This window comes from Anguilla anguilla, chromosome 15 (assembly GCF_013347855.1).
Source record: "Anguilla anguilla isolate fAngAng1 chromosome 15, fAngAng1.pri, whole genome shotgun sequence".
NCBI classification, from domain to species: domain Eukaryota; kingdom Metazoa; phylum Chordata; class Actinopteri; order Anguilliformes; family Anguillidae; genus Anguilla; species Anguilla anguilla.
In genome coordinates this window covers 28940156-28955768 of record NC_049215.1, presented here as the reverse complement: position 1 = coordinate 28955768, position 15613 = coordinate 28940156, and the positions used below count along the sequence as shown (strand labels likewise).

The window sequence follows — 15613 nt, the reverse complement described above, 5'->3', positions numbered from 1 at the left end:
GTTTATCCAGCTGGACGAAAGCCAGCTTCGTAATGTAATCTGCACACTTCTGCAGAAGCCTCAGCCTTTTCTCCACTTGCTTGTTATTACACAGGTGATATATCCTGGTTTACTGGGCTGCACCTAACAGGAGACTTGATGTTTACACTGTTAAAAAGTGTTAAAGTGCTTGATGGTTAACACTGATAAGTCGGTAGGCCAGGTGCAGACGGTGATGTAGATTACTGCAGATATTTTCTGCATGTCTGGCATTCCAGAGCAGGGCCACCCGGCATGGGCTTGCTAGCACACTATAGCTAATCAGCAAACCCGTTTGAGGCTGAGATTGGGTCAGCTATATAGATTGCAAGGTTGTCCAAAGGCTTATCTTCAATATGGTTTTAATCACAGCAAAGCGAGGTTCGTGATGCTGGATGAATCTGCATCGGAAAATGTATTTTCCACTACATTTTATGGAGATAATATTGATGTAGCTAGTGATTAAGTTAGTATTAACGGAATTAAACAAAGTATTCAGCTTGATAGCTAGCAAACTGGCATCTCCGTGGTGATACAGGGGACCTAAGCCAGGTATAGGTGTCAGTAGTTCTGCAGTCATTCTATCGATCAGTTAATAAATAAACCTTATTGATCACATGCCCACAAGGCCCACAAGCCAAAGTTGCCAAAAATATTTGAGATGTTGCTTTGATGTTTGATACAAGTCAAATGACCTCCTAAATCCTTGCAAAAGAGAGAGAACACACATTATGTGGGTTTGTTCGACAGGCCGAATCATTTCAAAGCTTTTATACATTTTCTTCATTATTTTTAAAAAATTGTACATATGTTCATCTAGAATTTTTAATGAGACTAATATTATACCGTCTGTTACAGTTTTAAGTTGTAATCTGCACTAATTTCCCTCTTGGTGTAGACAGTGCTGGAAGTGGGCCAGAACAGTCTGGTACACCATACTGGGACTTTTTTGCTCATATGAGTACTGGCACTTTTTCTACAGTCTATGGTACTGGCACTTTTTTTAGCATTCCGCTGCTCCTCATAAGCTGCTTGTACGCAGTGTATGTGCGCCCGTGAGATTCTCTTTCTCTCATTCCCACAACAGTCACTGCACTGTAGTCCACAGTGGTTAATTCAAGTGAGCCCACCCACTGACACGCCATACAAATGGACTTCATTACCCAGACTGTGCCTGCTTTCTTGCTTTCTCGCTACTTTTCTGCCTTGTCTTTTCAACATGTTTCTGGGAAGTTCCAGAGCAGACCGTACTAGCACTTCATATGAAGTTTTATTCATACGAGTACAGTACATGCAGTTATTTTTTCCCCCACTTCAAGTGGTAGGTGTGGGGACTTGCTTATGGAAATCAAAAGCAGAATGTGTTATGTCATATTTATGGAATATATGTGAAACAGACAGAATGCATTAGCGAGATGCTTTTTGTCTCCTTGGCTGTGTGTGGTTAGTGTGGTTAGTGTGGTCAGTGTGGTCAGTGTACCCCGGTCTGTGAGTCTGGCTGGTTAGAGGTGGTCAGTGCTGCTCTATCTGATGCGCGATCACAACGCCCTGCACTCCCACTCACTCTGAGAGGATCCGGGTCATCTCCTCTGGTCCTGTTTTCTCTTTTCTGCACATAGAGAGGGAAACCTGTCACTACACACACACACGCACGCACGCACACACACACACAGGCAAACACACACACGCATGCACACACACACATGCACGCACGCACACGCATATGCGCGCACACACACGCACGCACTCAGGCAATCACACACACACACACACACACACACACACACACAGTCTTGGATGCATTTGCCACCGTGTGACACACTCACTAATTGTATCACCGAGCATTCACCGTTGAAAACACACAACACTCTACAAGCCCTTTGGTTATTTCACAGCGACACAAGTTAATGGCTATTAATGTCAAACATATTTTGCTCCATAAACACGATGTGTACAGACACTCAGATCTGGAGAGACCCTCAAAACCAGCAAACCATGCATGGCAACAGAATCACACACCGACCTACAGAACCATACGCAGACCAACAGAGCTTTACACAGGGCTGTCAAACCACGTACAAGTCAACAGAACCACGCATGTGGACCTACAGAGCCAAACCACATACAGCTTCAACACAACCACATGAAGACCTACAGAACCATATATAGGACAGCCAAACCATGTGCAGGCTTACAGAATATCCATCAGGCTACTTAACCACATTCAGGCCAAAATGAACATAAGCCTGCAGGACCTCAAGCAGGTACTGTGCTTTGCCTGACTCAAACCGATGCAACTTATGCCAGTCATTAATGGTGGACTCCACCAGAATTTCACAGCTCATTATGCAAATTTTTTTTTTAAATCTCATCCACGAGTTGTGAATTAACTCCCAAACCAAACAACACCATGAACATGTGGAGACATGACAGAGACTGTATGCCTCCCAACTGCTTTAATTTGAGTAGTTAAGCTTTAGCCTTTCCACTCAACGAGAGCACAGGGACTTGCTCTGATGAATTATCCTGGGATGGGGGCGGGACAGACGGTAAAGTAGCACAGTTAGCGTTAGGAACACACACGGTGAATTAGCATGGTTAGTCTTTAGTATGTCATAAAGTAGCGGTACTGGGGTTAGACATGTGGTGCAGCGCTAGTGTTAAATTGAGAGACGGGCGGGGTGAGATAGTAAAGTTAGGGTTGAGGTCATTCACTTGCTGCAGTAATAGGGTCAGTGTCGTTGGTAAGACTTAGATACTCACTTGATGTAGTAGGGCACGTTGTTCGGAGAGATGGAGCGTTCAAACGGACGCTGAACAGAGGCTGTATATGGGAGGTGGGGAAAGAGGGAGGGGGAGGGAGAGATAGAGAGAGAGAGAGAGATTAATACCAGTAGAAACAGGAAAATAAAACCATAAGCATTAAATCCCTATCCTAGTGGGAAAGAAGCAGATTTACAGTCTGGAGGCCAGGTACATATACGTGATGGCCGGTCACAGTCTGAGGCGCAAGGACACCGTTTCCCACAACACACTGTGCTTTTATTATTTCTTTCTTTCCTTCTTTATTCTCTCTTCCTTATCAGTGAGTAACTGACAGCGGCGGCATTCTTCATGTTCCAAACCCCACTGCTATGGCAAGACTGTGTTTTTGTTTCGGTCAGCGAAGCACATTTTTAATTTGAAGTACTAATCCAAAATGTCTTCTTTCTCTTTCACACTCCCTTCTCTCTCTCATCGCATCTTCTCCCTCCCACTCCTCCTCTCCCCCCCCCACCCCCCCCCCCCCCCAATGCCCCCAATCTCTGTACTAATTTACAGAAGCCTTCACTGCCATGATAACTATGACTACTGAACTGACAGGCTGCTTAGTGCACGGTGTGTGTGGATGGGAATAAAAACTCGGGATTTCAAATAAGAAATGCTACAATAATGCAATAAACGACTAATAAAGACAAGGGAAAGAAAAGTAAAAATGACAGCAACAAAATTAAATCAAAACATCCAACCTACCACCTCTCTCTCTCTCTATCTCTCCATCCTGTCAAAACAAGCGAGCGCAATACGAAGCACAAGCAGGCGTATGTAGAATACATCCGTATGAATACAGAAATCCTCATTTTCAACGTAACGATTCGGAGTTCCACCCCCACTGCACGCCGTCCCCAATGCGCCTCTCCCAGTGACTCTCAGGCGAATTATACTCGGTCACTTGTGGGGCCGTGGGGGCCCCTCCATGCGTGACTCACACATTTTCTACATCTGTCGTTTTTTGTAAAATGTGGGGAAGAGTATTAGCCGTCTCTTAAAAAAGATATCCTTTATTTGTGAGTCTTAAAATGGTTACAGTGGAGGAGAAAGTGAATCCATTTCTCTCCCTGCTCTCCTTGAGTCTCTCTCTGCCTCTCTGTGATGGGATTATGTTCCCAGTGTGGAGAGCCCAGCGGGTCTGAGCAGGAGCCCGAGGAAATGAAATTTATTTGAGCGCGGAGATAAGTACACATCTCTCAGCACCTCGGTGTCCCACTGCACACACACTCTTTCTGCTGTCATCACACGCGCACGCACCCAAACACGCACCCACACACACGCACGCACACACATACACGCAACCCACACACGCATGCATGCGGGCACTCACGCACGTACACACACAAACACACGCAAGCACACGCAAGCGCGCACACACACACATAAGCATGCACACACGCGCACACACACACAAACACGCACAAGCACACACAAGCACGTGCGCCCACACGCACATGTGCACACATGTAAGCACGCACACACACACACACACGAAGGCACGCAAGTGTACACAAGTGTACGCACACGCGCACACACACACCTTCACAATTTCCGCTAGCCAAATCATACAAAGCATCAGTTAGCTCCAGGAGGTGTTAACTCAAGGGAGTTTTGAGAAAAAAGTGGAAGAGGAGGTGAAGGTAAAGAGTTTGCGGGGGTATGGTGGAATGGGGCTACCGGCTGGAGATATGATGAAATGTTGCAGTGATGAAGTAAAGGTTGCAGAAGAGCGATGAGATATTGCAGGGCTGCATGACTAAATGTTTCGTAAGTGAGGTGTAAACTTCGTGGGGCGGGCAGGATTAGGCTGAGATGTTAATGAGCGTAGGGCGTGTGTGGAGAGGTGGGGGCGAGGCGTAGGGAAGAGCGCGGAGAGTGAGAGAGAGATTCTCAGTGCGGAAGGGGGGGACGGGGACGTAAAAGTTGTCTTACGAAGAAGGAAGTGCTGAGACTGAGGGCCGAAGTCCCGGTGGGCCTCATTCAGCTGTCTGAAATGCTCTTCAATGGAAACCTGGAGGAAGAGAGAATCAGTGAGCGACAGAATCAGAAGTACCACAGAACAAAAAAAAATTTTATTTCGGGGAAAAAAACCGGGAGCCGCAGAACAGGACTCCGGTTGAAACACTGGAGAAAATGGGAGGGGTTGGGAAATGGATGAGATGCACTGCGTGAGAGTGTGCAGTCACAACCACGGTACACAGATGAGGCAGAAAGCAAAAGTTTTCTACAGCACGCACTGACACGGTGAAACACGGCCTATGGACTGTGAACCTGGGGCAGGGATCCTGCTGAACATCACCACAACTAACCAACAAGAGAGGGAGAAAGGATGGAGAGAGAGAGAGAGAGGAATGATAGCAGGAGAGAGGGAGCGAGGGAAGGAGACGGAAGAATAAGGACAAGAGAATGGGGAATGATGAAAGACAGAGAGAGGTTGAGGGTGAGAGTTGAAAGGAGTAACAGAAAGATCAGAGGAGGCTTTTTCTGGATGACCATTGGTGGATGGGGAGCTTGTTCGATCATGGAACGATTTTGGGTTGGACGATGCTTGTCGAATGGGCGGGACCTGAAACTTGGGTGGGTGGTGCTGAATTACATTCAGTGTAAAAAAATTACCTTGGATATATCTCCCACCTCCTTCATTCTCCCTGAGATTCTGCAGGTTTCCATGGAAACCTGATTAGGATTACGGAGACAAGACAGCTCATTTTGAGGGCGGAGCAACAGCTGGATACTGTAATTATTGTACATTCAACTCAAGCCCACCCAACCTCTTATTATTCGTACCATTTAAATAGACCGCACTAGAGGCATCAGTGACAGAGTGTGAGTAACTGCACTTCGGATTTACATGAAATAAATCACAAATGAATTCTGGGTACATGATTCTGTAACCCAGCATGCCCATGCCCCCCCCCCCCTCTCTCTCTCACACTGACACTTTTTTCTCAGTTAAAGAAAAAAATGTCTCAGATCTACACAATCACGCCTCACTGTAAAGGGTCCAGGTGACACAAAATACACACAAACTCAACAATGTCACCATCCCACACCATTCAACTGTACAGTACGTGCAGCCAAGCGCTAACTAACCGTCGACTAACTGCGAACTAGCGAACCAACTAACTGCGAACTAGCGAACCAACTAACTGGCTAACTATCAACGACGGCGCTGCACACACTGACTGAAGGGGAACACAGCTGACCTCACACAGCCTCTACCCCCAGGCACAGCCCAGCGTTCCCCTGCAGAGGGGAGCGAGTCTGGGCACGCTCACAGGCCCCTCTCCCCATAGGTGCGGTGGATCACAGGAGGCTGCTCACATGACTCCGCTGATCACGTGACCACACCACGGATCACATGACCGAGGGTCACTCAGCCCTCCAGGTCCTGTGATCCTTAACTTTGTTCGTTCTCGAGTGAGCACCTGACTCAAATTACATACACACTGCACAGGTCAGGCTGCTCACACGCTATGGGGGCAGACAGCGCGCGTTCGGATCACTGAGTCGGAGATGTGTGATCGCCGTCCAGCATTATGGTCGGGATTATTAAGACCCTTCAGTGCATGCAAAACTAAGAGCACAAACCAACGATTGGTGCAAAACAAATACCATGACCAGTCAACTGGCCATGTTATTGGTTTTGCGTGTGCTATAAGATTGTGCGCATGCTAAAGGTCGTAGTAAATTAGGCCCTTAGACAACAGTAAAATTGCAATAAAAATGTACAGACATTTTCTTTACATAAATAACAGCCACAGCACTCAAAAAGTAAGACAAGGTTCTATTCCATCGCACATCAAAGCCCACTGTCCACTTAATGACGTCATACACCACTTAGCTATAATGTCCCTCTACAATGACATCACACATGCAGCACTGAGGATGTACTGACTGGAACATATACAAACTTCAGCAGGGATTTTTATACCCCAATGACCTTATTTTTCAAATGTAACTGAATCTAAATGAATGATGTTGTAATATTCACAACGAAGTTGGAGGCGGATTCCTAAGTTGGGCAGTGAGTGAAGACATTTGTCACGAGTGCATGCTGGGTAGTACAGTCGAAGGCTGAAGTTATTAACCAGCTTCGACTGGGAGACCACAGCACTGGAGAAAAACCCAGGCCTCCCCCAGCCAAGCAGGCGGAGTGGGTTTAAGCTCAGGTTATTGCTGCATTAGTTCCACCCGGAATATTCCACGGGTCCATGGGCCACAAGCTGCTGTCAGTCAGGGATGTGCTTCCTCTCCAGTTTGGACTCGCTCTCTTTTACGTAGACAGAGTGTAAAAAAGACACTGGGTTCCGACTGGTGAGAACCTGCTTTTTGGGACGGTGCAGGTGGCACAGAGCTGACTCAAGGGGCACAGTGATCAACTCCAAAAACAATCTGAGATGGAGCTGACTGCCATCAATAATATATTTCACATGACGTGATTTTGACGTTCTTCTAAATTTAAACCACGGATATTAAAACAGCTGTGCTGAACAAAGCAACTTAGTTATCCAAGAAAGTTTCAGTTATCAACCAATGAGCAAGCAGCATTACAGTGAAAGTCCTTTTTAATCTAAACTCTGAACACGACTGCCACTCACACACACACACACACACCACCCCCAGTTCTGATATAGCTCCCTCTAGTGGCAGGTACAGTCCTGATAAAACGACGGTGAAAACTGAGTAAGAACAAAAACTGCTTAAACGTAACCCTGTGTAACCTCCCTCCTGTGGATGCAGAGCTTCCTAATTAACACTGCAGTTTCTGACACAATCAGTTCAGTGACTCACCAGTTGGTGTCTAATGAACAACTTTGATGTGTATCTGTCAGTATGAGAGTGTGTCTCAGTGCAAGTTTGAATGTGTCTGTGTATAAGTGTTTATTAGCCAGTATGCAAAAGGAATGCACATCGACGTAAAATATGGATTAAATGAAAATCTGATGAAAAACAATGAAGTTGAGAAATCAATTAGGTCTGTTTCTACAAAGCATTGCTCCAAACGTTAAAGAAGAGCAACATGGTATATCAGACGATTTACAACACACAAACTGACATACACAAAAACAAACTAATAATTCCTCTACAACACAGTGAAATGAGTACGAAAACATAATTAAATGAGGTGTCGAAGCACAGTACAATTGAGTTGTTTTTTCAAAAATATTTTCATATCATAAAATGTTGAACAAGTGTAGCCTCATGCTACGCTTGCATGTCAGGCAACTCACTACTATTACTGTTGCTGCTACTACAACTGTTACTGCTACTACCATGACTATGACTACTACTAGTACTGTCACTGCAACTACTGCTACTACTACTATGCCTGTTTTCTTTTACTCAAATGGCTCCCTCCTCATTTTAAACACGACATTTAAAAAGTAACACCACCAAAAAGAAGTAATTCCCTAAGAAATGCTTTGCCACATTTTAAACCAATTGGGGAGAGAGGGGACAGAGTGTAGTGTAGTAACTGAACATGAATGCAGACGTGTGCAGTGTTTCTTATGAGCGTAGCAAAGTAACTGAGAACGAATGCAGACTGATGCAGTGTTTTGTCTGAGCGTAGCCTTAGCACAGCTTATGCAGTGTCTTCCATTCAGTTCCACAGTGAGTGCACACACTCAGCATTCACGCAGCTGAGACGCCACTGCTTCCTGTTTTCTGCTCCTCACAGAAGCTCCGTGGATGAGACGCATGTGTCTGGCTGTGTGTGGAAAGTGGTCATGTGCCGAACAGCTGTCTGTGTGTTCATAACAGTTACTTTACTTTTTTTTTTTCACCCGCAATGAAACGGAAGTCATCTTTCTCTTTCTTGTCAGTATCCTTTATATTTTCCTTTCCCAAACAGCACAGAACAGTTAACTCTTTAAGGATTAAGACCACAAGTATGTGATTAGAATGTTCATAACTGTTCATAGGGGTGACATAGCTCAGGAGGTAAGACCGATTGTCTGGCAGTCGGAGGGTTGCCGGTTCAAACCCCGCCCTGGGCATGTCGAAGTGTCCTTGAGCAAGACACCTAACCCCTAACCGCTCTGGCGAATGAGAGGCATCAATTGTAAAGCGCTTTGGATAAAAGCGCTATATAAATGCAGTCCATTTACCATTTACCATAACTGAACAGTCTAATGCTGATGCAACAATCACTGCTGGTACTGAAAGCAGTGGAGTTCTAGAACACTGACTTCCAGAACACCTACTCTTCCAGTGGTTTGAAATATCACTGGAGGCAACACATTCAGCATTGACGCATTTTAGTGTATGAAAGGCCATTTCCTGTGGTGTCACACCAGCGGTACAGCTGCCACAGCATGTAGCTGTGTCACAATGAAGCGACACACTCTCCTGTCAGTCTGCATCTGTCAATATCAATATTTATTTGTCACTATCAGTGACCATCTGTTTGTATGCATAGATAAAGTACCTGAGTGCAAACAGGTTAAGCCATGTTATTCATTTGTAATTATTCATGAATCTTAATGCACACTCGAATAATATATGAATGTGACTTTAATATGAATGAAATCAAATATGAAATTGTGTTCGTAGCTGTTCACAGTTGTTCAGTTGTGTCTGATAGTGCCAGTTTGTGCTGCTGCAGGATCTGTGCTGGTGCCCTTCAGTTGGTCTCAGTGCTTATCCATCTCAGGTGTGCAGTACTTGGTGTTAGTGTGCATCTGATGCGGTGCGTTGACAGGTGTACCTGTAGAAGCTTCCACCGCGTGTTGAGGTCGTCCAGCCTGTTGAGGTTCAGCCTTGACAGCTGGATGCCCATGGGCCCAAAGGTGGAGGCGAGATCGTTCACCTGAGTTACGTCATCTTTGATGGGGGCGATCTCCGTTCGAAAAGCCTGAAAAGGCACAGGTCTGCGGTTAGTCCTCTGCGTCGCAGCATTAAAAAAGTTTCCCAACACAGCTGCACGTCTCGGTTAGGGCCAATCTTTAGCTGGGCTAGCTTAGCAGCTGCAATCCCTTCAGGTTCAGAACAAAATAGCAAAATCTGCGATCCAGACAAGTAAAATTAGTTTGCTGGATTTCCACACGCCAACTACCTAGATGCCAACAAACCAGTTCACATAACGTGTGCTTCACAATGCCCAATAGGAGGTTATCAAGGCCAGTGAAGAAAATGAAATATTAAATAAACCCATATGTTGTGAGGCACAGAAAAGAACTGGATGGAAAGTTTTGTCTTATTATTCAAATCATTCAAAGTTTATGAATAAAAATGGAATACTTTTTGCCTCTGGTGTCGTGTTATGGGGTTGAGAAGCACACACTGAGAGCAACACTGTACATGATGCAAGGACCCAAAAAATAGTGCTTTAATCAAGCAATAATAATCCAAGTCAATAAACCTGCTGTCGGAATAGCTTTTATATCTCGGAGATTATTACACTATAAAAAATACAGCTCTTGATGGCATGCAATTGTCCAAGGTGGATGTAGAAATTACACATTTTAAAGACATCATGTTCCAAATGTTTACTGTTAAAAGTTAATACTTGTGTAATGCACATTTAAAATGTTCAAAGTTAATATACAAACTGAAGACAAGCATTTTTTTAACTTTATTTACCAGGTAGTGCCATTGAAATCTTTTCCCAAGGAAACAATTAAAGGGATATTGTTATAGACCTTTTACATCAGTGTTCGATGCCAATACAATAGAAAAGTTAAAAGAAAATGAAAACATCTTTTATTATTATTCTTCTCAGGAATGTTCTGCAGTGGCACCTCGTGGCCTAGTCTCATTGGCTGAACAGCAGTCTGCCCTCATTGGCCACTCACTTTGACTCTGTCGATGTGGTCCTGCAGGGAGTCGATGAGCAGGTCGCCCACGGGCTCCCAGGACTCCTTGACGGCCTCGGCCTGCTGCAGCCTGAGGTCCAGCCGGTCCTGGGCCTCCTGGAGCTCCAGGAGCCGCGCCAGGGCCCGGTCCAGCTGCTGCTGCCAGTCGGCCGAGCGCAGCCTCAGCCCCTCCCACCCCGCGCGCACGTCCTCCGCCTCCTTCCGCAGGACGCGCCCCATGTTCTGAGCGCGCTCCTCGGGGGTCAACTCTGGCGAGAGGACGCACGGCGTAAGGGCCCCAAAAAACACACCCCGGCTGCGGGTTACTCTACAGCCCGAATACCCTAACACCGCCATGATAACACAGGGTAAAATACCCAACACATTCTGCAAGAGGAAGATCACAAGCTGTAAACACCCAACACATTCTGCAAGATGAACACAAACCATAATACCCAACACATTCTGTAAGACGAAAACAAACCACCAATACCCAACACATTCTGCAACACAAACACAAACCACAAACACCCAACACATTCTGCAACACCAACACAAACCGTTAAAACACCCAACACATTCTGCAAGACGAACAAAACCACAAATACCCAACACATTTTTAAAGTATGATTTTGTAATGGCTAAAAATTTACACCAAAAGAGCTACAGATGGTGTATAACCATACGCGTCCTCGGTAGAGACACACATATTTGAATAAGGCAGTCAGTGCATTTTTCTACCTGAGTGTGTGTGTGTGGGTGTGTATGTGTGTGCATGTTTGAGTATGAGAGTGTGTGCGTGTATATGTGTATGTGTGTCTGAGTGTGTGTGTGTGTGTGTGTATATGTGTATGTGTGTCTGAGTGTGTGTGTGTGCGTGAGTGTGTCTGTGTGAATGTGTGTGTGTGTCTGAGTGTAGGTCTGTGTGTGTCTGAGTGTGCGTGCGTGTGTGTGTGTGTGTGTGTGTGTATATGTCTATGTGTGTCAGAGTGTGTGTGTGTGTGTCTGTGTCTGTGTGTGTGTGTGGGTGTCTGCATGTGTCTGAGTGTGTGTGTGTGTGTGTATATGTGTATGTGTGTCAGAGTGTGTGTGTCTGTGGGTGTGGGTGTGTGTGTGTGTCTGAGTGTGCGTATGTGTGTGTCTGAGTGTCTGAGTGTGTCTGAGTGTGTGTGGGTGTGTGTGTGTGTGTGTGTGTGGGTCTAAATGTGCGTGTGTGTGTGTCTGAGTGTGTGTGTGAGAGTGTGTATCTGAGTGTGTGTGTGTGTGAGAGAGTGTGTGTGTGCGTGGGTCTAAATGTGTGTGTGAGTGTGTGTGTCTGAGTGAGTGTGTGTGTGCGTGGGTCTAAATGTGTGTGTGAGTGTGTGTGTCTGAGTGTGGGTGTGTGTGTGTGTGTGGGTGTGAGTGTGTGTGTCTGAGTGTGTGTGTGTGTGTGTGTGTGTCTGAGTGTGGGTGTGTGTGTGTGTGTGTGGGTGTCTGAGTGTGTGAGAGTGCGTGCCCATCAGGGCGTGGCTGATAGAGCTCCACAGCTGGCGCGGCGCGTTCATTATCTGCGCTGCTAAAGCGCAGGGCGCGGGGCGCGGGGCGCGGGGCGCGGAGACGCCGATTCCCCTCCACCAGACAGGAACTAAAGCTGCATCAAAGGCCCTCGCCTCCTCGCCGGCGTCCCGAGCGCGCTCAGAGAGGCTCCGAAAGTACATCCTGTAGTTTTCCCCTCGCCGCTCACTGAGCATGTGCACAGGGGCTGAACGCATGCTCACGCATGCGAATGCGGGCTGTTTTCAAAGCTCTCTGACATTTCTCATAATCAAGTTCATTTTGGAAGTTTGGGACCTTGCCAACTCCACATGCCCCTATATATACATATACCCATATGTGTGTAAATCCTACGTTTTGTGTAACATCACAACACCTATTCAGAACTGAACCTCACTGCAAAACGAACATGTATATCCTCATTCTTCCTGTTTTATGCCAACCCTAAAAATTGTGAGAAATTTTCCTCTAGACTCAAAATAATTTTTGTTCTCCATTGCCTTTCTTAATACAGTCCCCCACAGAGTATGAACACCTTGCAAGCCCTATTTGTAAAAAAACTAAAACCAAAAAAAAACAAGACAGCTTAAAAACGCATCACACACTGTTGGAGAAACACAAATCGCGAACATCCTATACACATGTAAACACACAGCATTAACATAGGATGCAGCAGAAAAGTGCAGCATTAACGTGCAAGACCTGACAGGAAGGGGACAGACCATAGGTGGGTCACATACACAAACATCCTGCACACTACAGGAGGAACATGTATAAACAACCTAAACACAAACTGTGGGACAAACACAGTGTAAGCAGCCCCCCCCCTCCCAGAAAATCGTCAAAAGAGAGTGCACACACTGTAGATCAGCAGTCAGGCACTGCTAAATGACTGACACTACTTTTAGTCCCAATTCTGTCCACAGCTGGAGTTAACCCTGGTGGCGCCAAAGGGTTACTACACTACCTGCCCAAACAACAGACCAAGGAAACCCCTCCCAGCATGCAATACGGCACATAATATCACTTCCCACACACACTTCACACAACACACATGGTCTACTTGAGAGTATAGACCCAAAAAAACAAAAGAAACACAGATCAGCACAGAAAGCTACGAAAAGGTAACTGACAGGAGTGGAAGTATTTTTGTCAGTTTTGTGTGCTGTCCTCCTACACAGTTAGCAGTGTCTCTTTCTGTTCCTGAAGAGGAGAAGCTCATTACAGCTGGCTGCACGCAGGACTTAATTCCGCTGCGCTTAAATGCTCCACCGTTTCACCGAGACGTACAAACAAGTCCACATGACACAGTTTTAGCTCATTAAGTGTTCTCGCTATGAGAGCTAATCATGTTATCGACTGTTCATTAGAGAAGAAAATCCCAATCCTCTGATTCAACTATATTAAAGTGCATTTATTCTGCTTCGGATGCGTTAACATTCAAGGGCTGTTTTAGTGTCTGCGTGTGTGTGTCTGTGTGTGTGCGCATGCATGCGTGCATGTCTGTGTTTATGTGTGTATGCGTATGTGTGTGAGCATGTGTGTGTGTGTGTGTGTAAATGTGTGTGTACGCACGTGTTTGTGTGTACAGGTGCGTGTGTGCATGTGCATATGTTTGTGAACGTATATGTGTGTGTACGCATGTGTGTATGTGTGTGTGTATGTGCGTGTGTACACACGTGTGTGTATGTACGTGTGTGTGTGTGTATGTACGCATGCGTGTGTGTGTACGTGCATTTGTATGCATGCGTGTGTTTATGTAGGTGTGTGTGTGTGAGTATGTACACATGCGTGTGTGTGTATGTGCGTGTGTGTATATGCATGCATGCGTGTGTGTGTGTGTGTATGTGCATGTGTACGCATGTGTGTGTATATGTACGTGTGTGTGTGTACGTGTGTGTGTGTGTGCGTGTGTGTGTGCACGCGCATGCTCGGTGTGCTGTGGCGTTCCTCCTCCCCTCACCTCCTTGCTCTGGCTCCGCCCTCCCTGCTCCGTCAGTCGGCTGCTCTGACAGGAAGACCCTCACTGCTTCCAGCGCGCCGGTCACCGCAGGCTCCTTGGCCCGAATGTCCTTCCTGAACGCCTGGAACGCACCATCACAGAAAGGACAAGAGGAACGCACCGTCACAGAGAGGACAAGAGGAACGCACCATCACAGAAAGGACAAGAGGAACGCACCATTACAGAGAGGACAAGAGGAACGCACCATTACAGAGAGGACAAGAGGAACGCGCCGTCACAGAGAGGACAAGACCCGCTCTGTTCAATTAAACACACCTCACTCACATGGAACCATATTATAATGCAATATAATTATGAACAATATGGTTACGAATATAAAATACATATGAATGAATACAACCTGATAATTGATAATGGCTGTATGCATATACAGCTATACATTTAATTGATGACTGTATTACACATTTATTCATATTATTTAAATGTATCTATTGTATTCGTTAGGGGAAGGACCTTATTGTGGCAGTGACAGATATTCCACAAATACAGTATGTTCCAGTGTATTTACGTTTCCCGATCACTATTTATTCACAGAATTTATTTTGGGCATAAAGTTGTAAGTCCTTTGAGACCACCCACATCCGAACCTTTGGAAGATGGGGTTTCTGGGCTGGATATATTAGTGACAGTAAAAACAGTAAGCTTCATATTTTTAACTGCTCAGGATTTACGCAGGTCAGATGCAATCTCAGGCCTGCCAGTCTCTGCTGTGAGGTTGTGGCTGTTTAGTCTGTAATATCGAATAATGCTCTCCTCTTGGGATTCTGAACTTCACTGAAACAGTCTGTGCTCAGTGGTAAACACAGATGGCACAAAGGCATCAGTGTCTTTCTCTGATCTTCCTAAATTCATTTTGGCTTCCAGTGTGAAATGAAGGAGATATATAAAAAGGACTCTAAAGCTTGTTTACAGTCTATATTTAAGACCGTTTAGTATTTTCAACCAGAGTGGTACCAGTACTGCAATCTCAACAAAACATGGAAAGGACAAGCTAATAGCATGTACAAATCGTACTACGTAGATACATAAATACACACTTGCTAAAGACTTCCTGTCATGTTCCTGAAATCCAATGATGCCAAATTATAGGAAAAATTGAATTGCCTCATATGTTTAACAGAAAGTCACAATATTTTCTGCATGTGTTCATACAAAACTTGATGAATGTGAATCCAAGAACATTCTGGAACTTTGGAAGTTCTCTTTGCAACATTCTTCAACTTCTCTTCCAAAGTGACGTAAATAATGAAGCCTAACACCTCAGGCCCTCTAACCGCAGACAGTACTGACATTAATAGCCTGATATGACTCACTCCTTCACCTCAGTTTATGAGAGAAAAGTGACATCAACGACATTATGAGCCAGCTCCCCTAAAACAGCCATCCATACACCTTCAGAAAAAGAATGTACATGCTGCAGCACTCACCC

The 15613-nt window shown here is 45.5% G+C and overlaps 1 protein-coding gene across 16 annotated transcripts in view; it reads right to left on the bottom strand.

The window, feature by feature from the left end:
- Positions 1–15613, bottom strand: part of dmd (dystrophin) — a 202044-nt gene that overhangs the window by 31220 nt on the left and 155211 nt on the right. For 8 of the 16 annotated variants that reach the window (XM_035394701.1, XM_035394719.1, XM_035394700.1 and 5 more), the window contains 7 exons: positions 14125–14245; positions 10629–10897; positions 9542–9688; positions 5446–5505; positions 4762–4840; positions 2782–2842; positions 1583–1627 (listed from right to left, as the gene is read on the bottom strand). In XM_035394701.1, the coding sequence (XP_035250592.1) occupies positions 1583–1627; positions 2782–2842; positions 4762–4840; positions 5446–5505; positions 9542–9688; positions 10629–10897; positions 14125–14245 (782 nt within the window). The remainder of the gene's footprint in view (positions 1–1582; positions 1628–2781; positions 2843–4761; positions 4841–5445; positions 5506–9541; positions 9689–10628; positions 10898–14124; positions 14246–15613) is intronic. The other 8 variants (XM_035394708.1, XM_035394718.1, XM_035394710.1 and 5 more) reach the window with 3 other exon arrangements.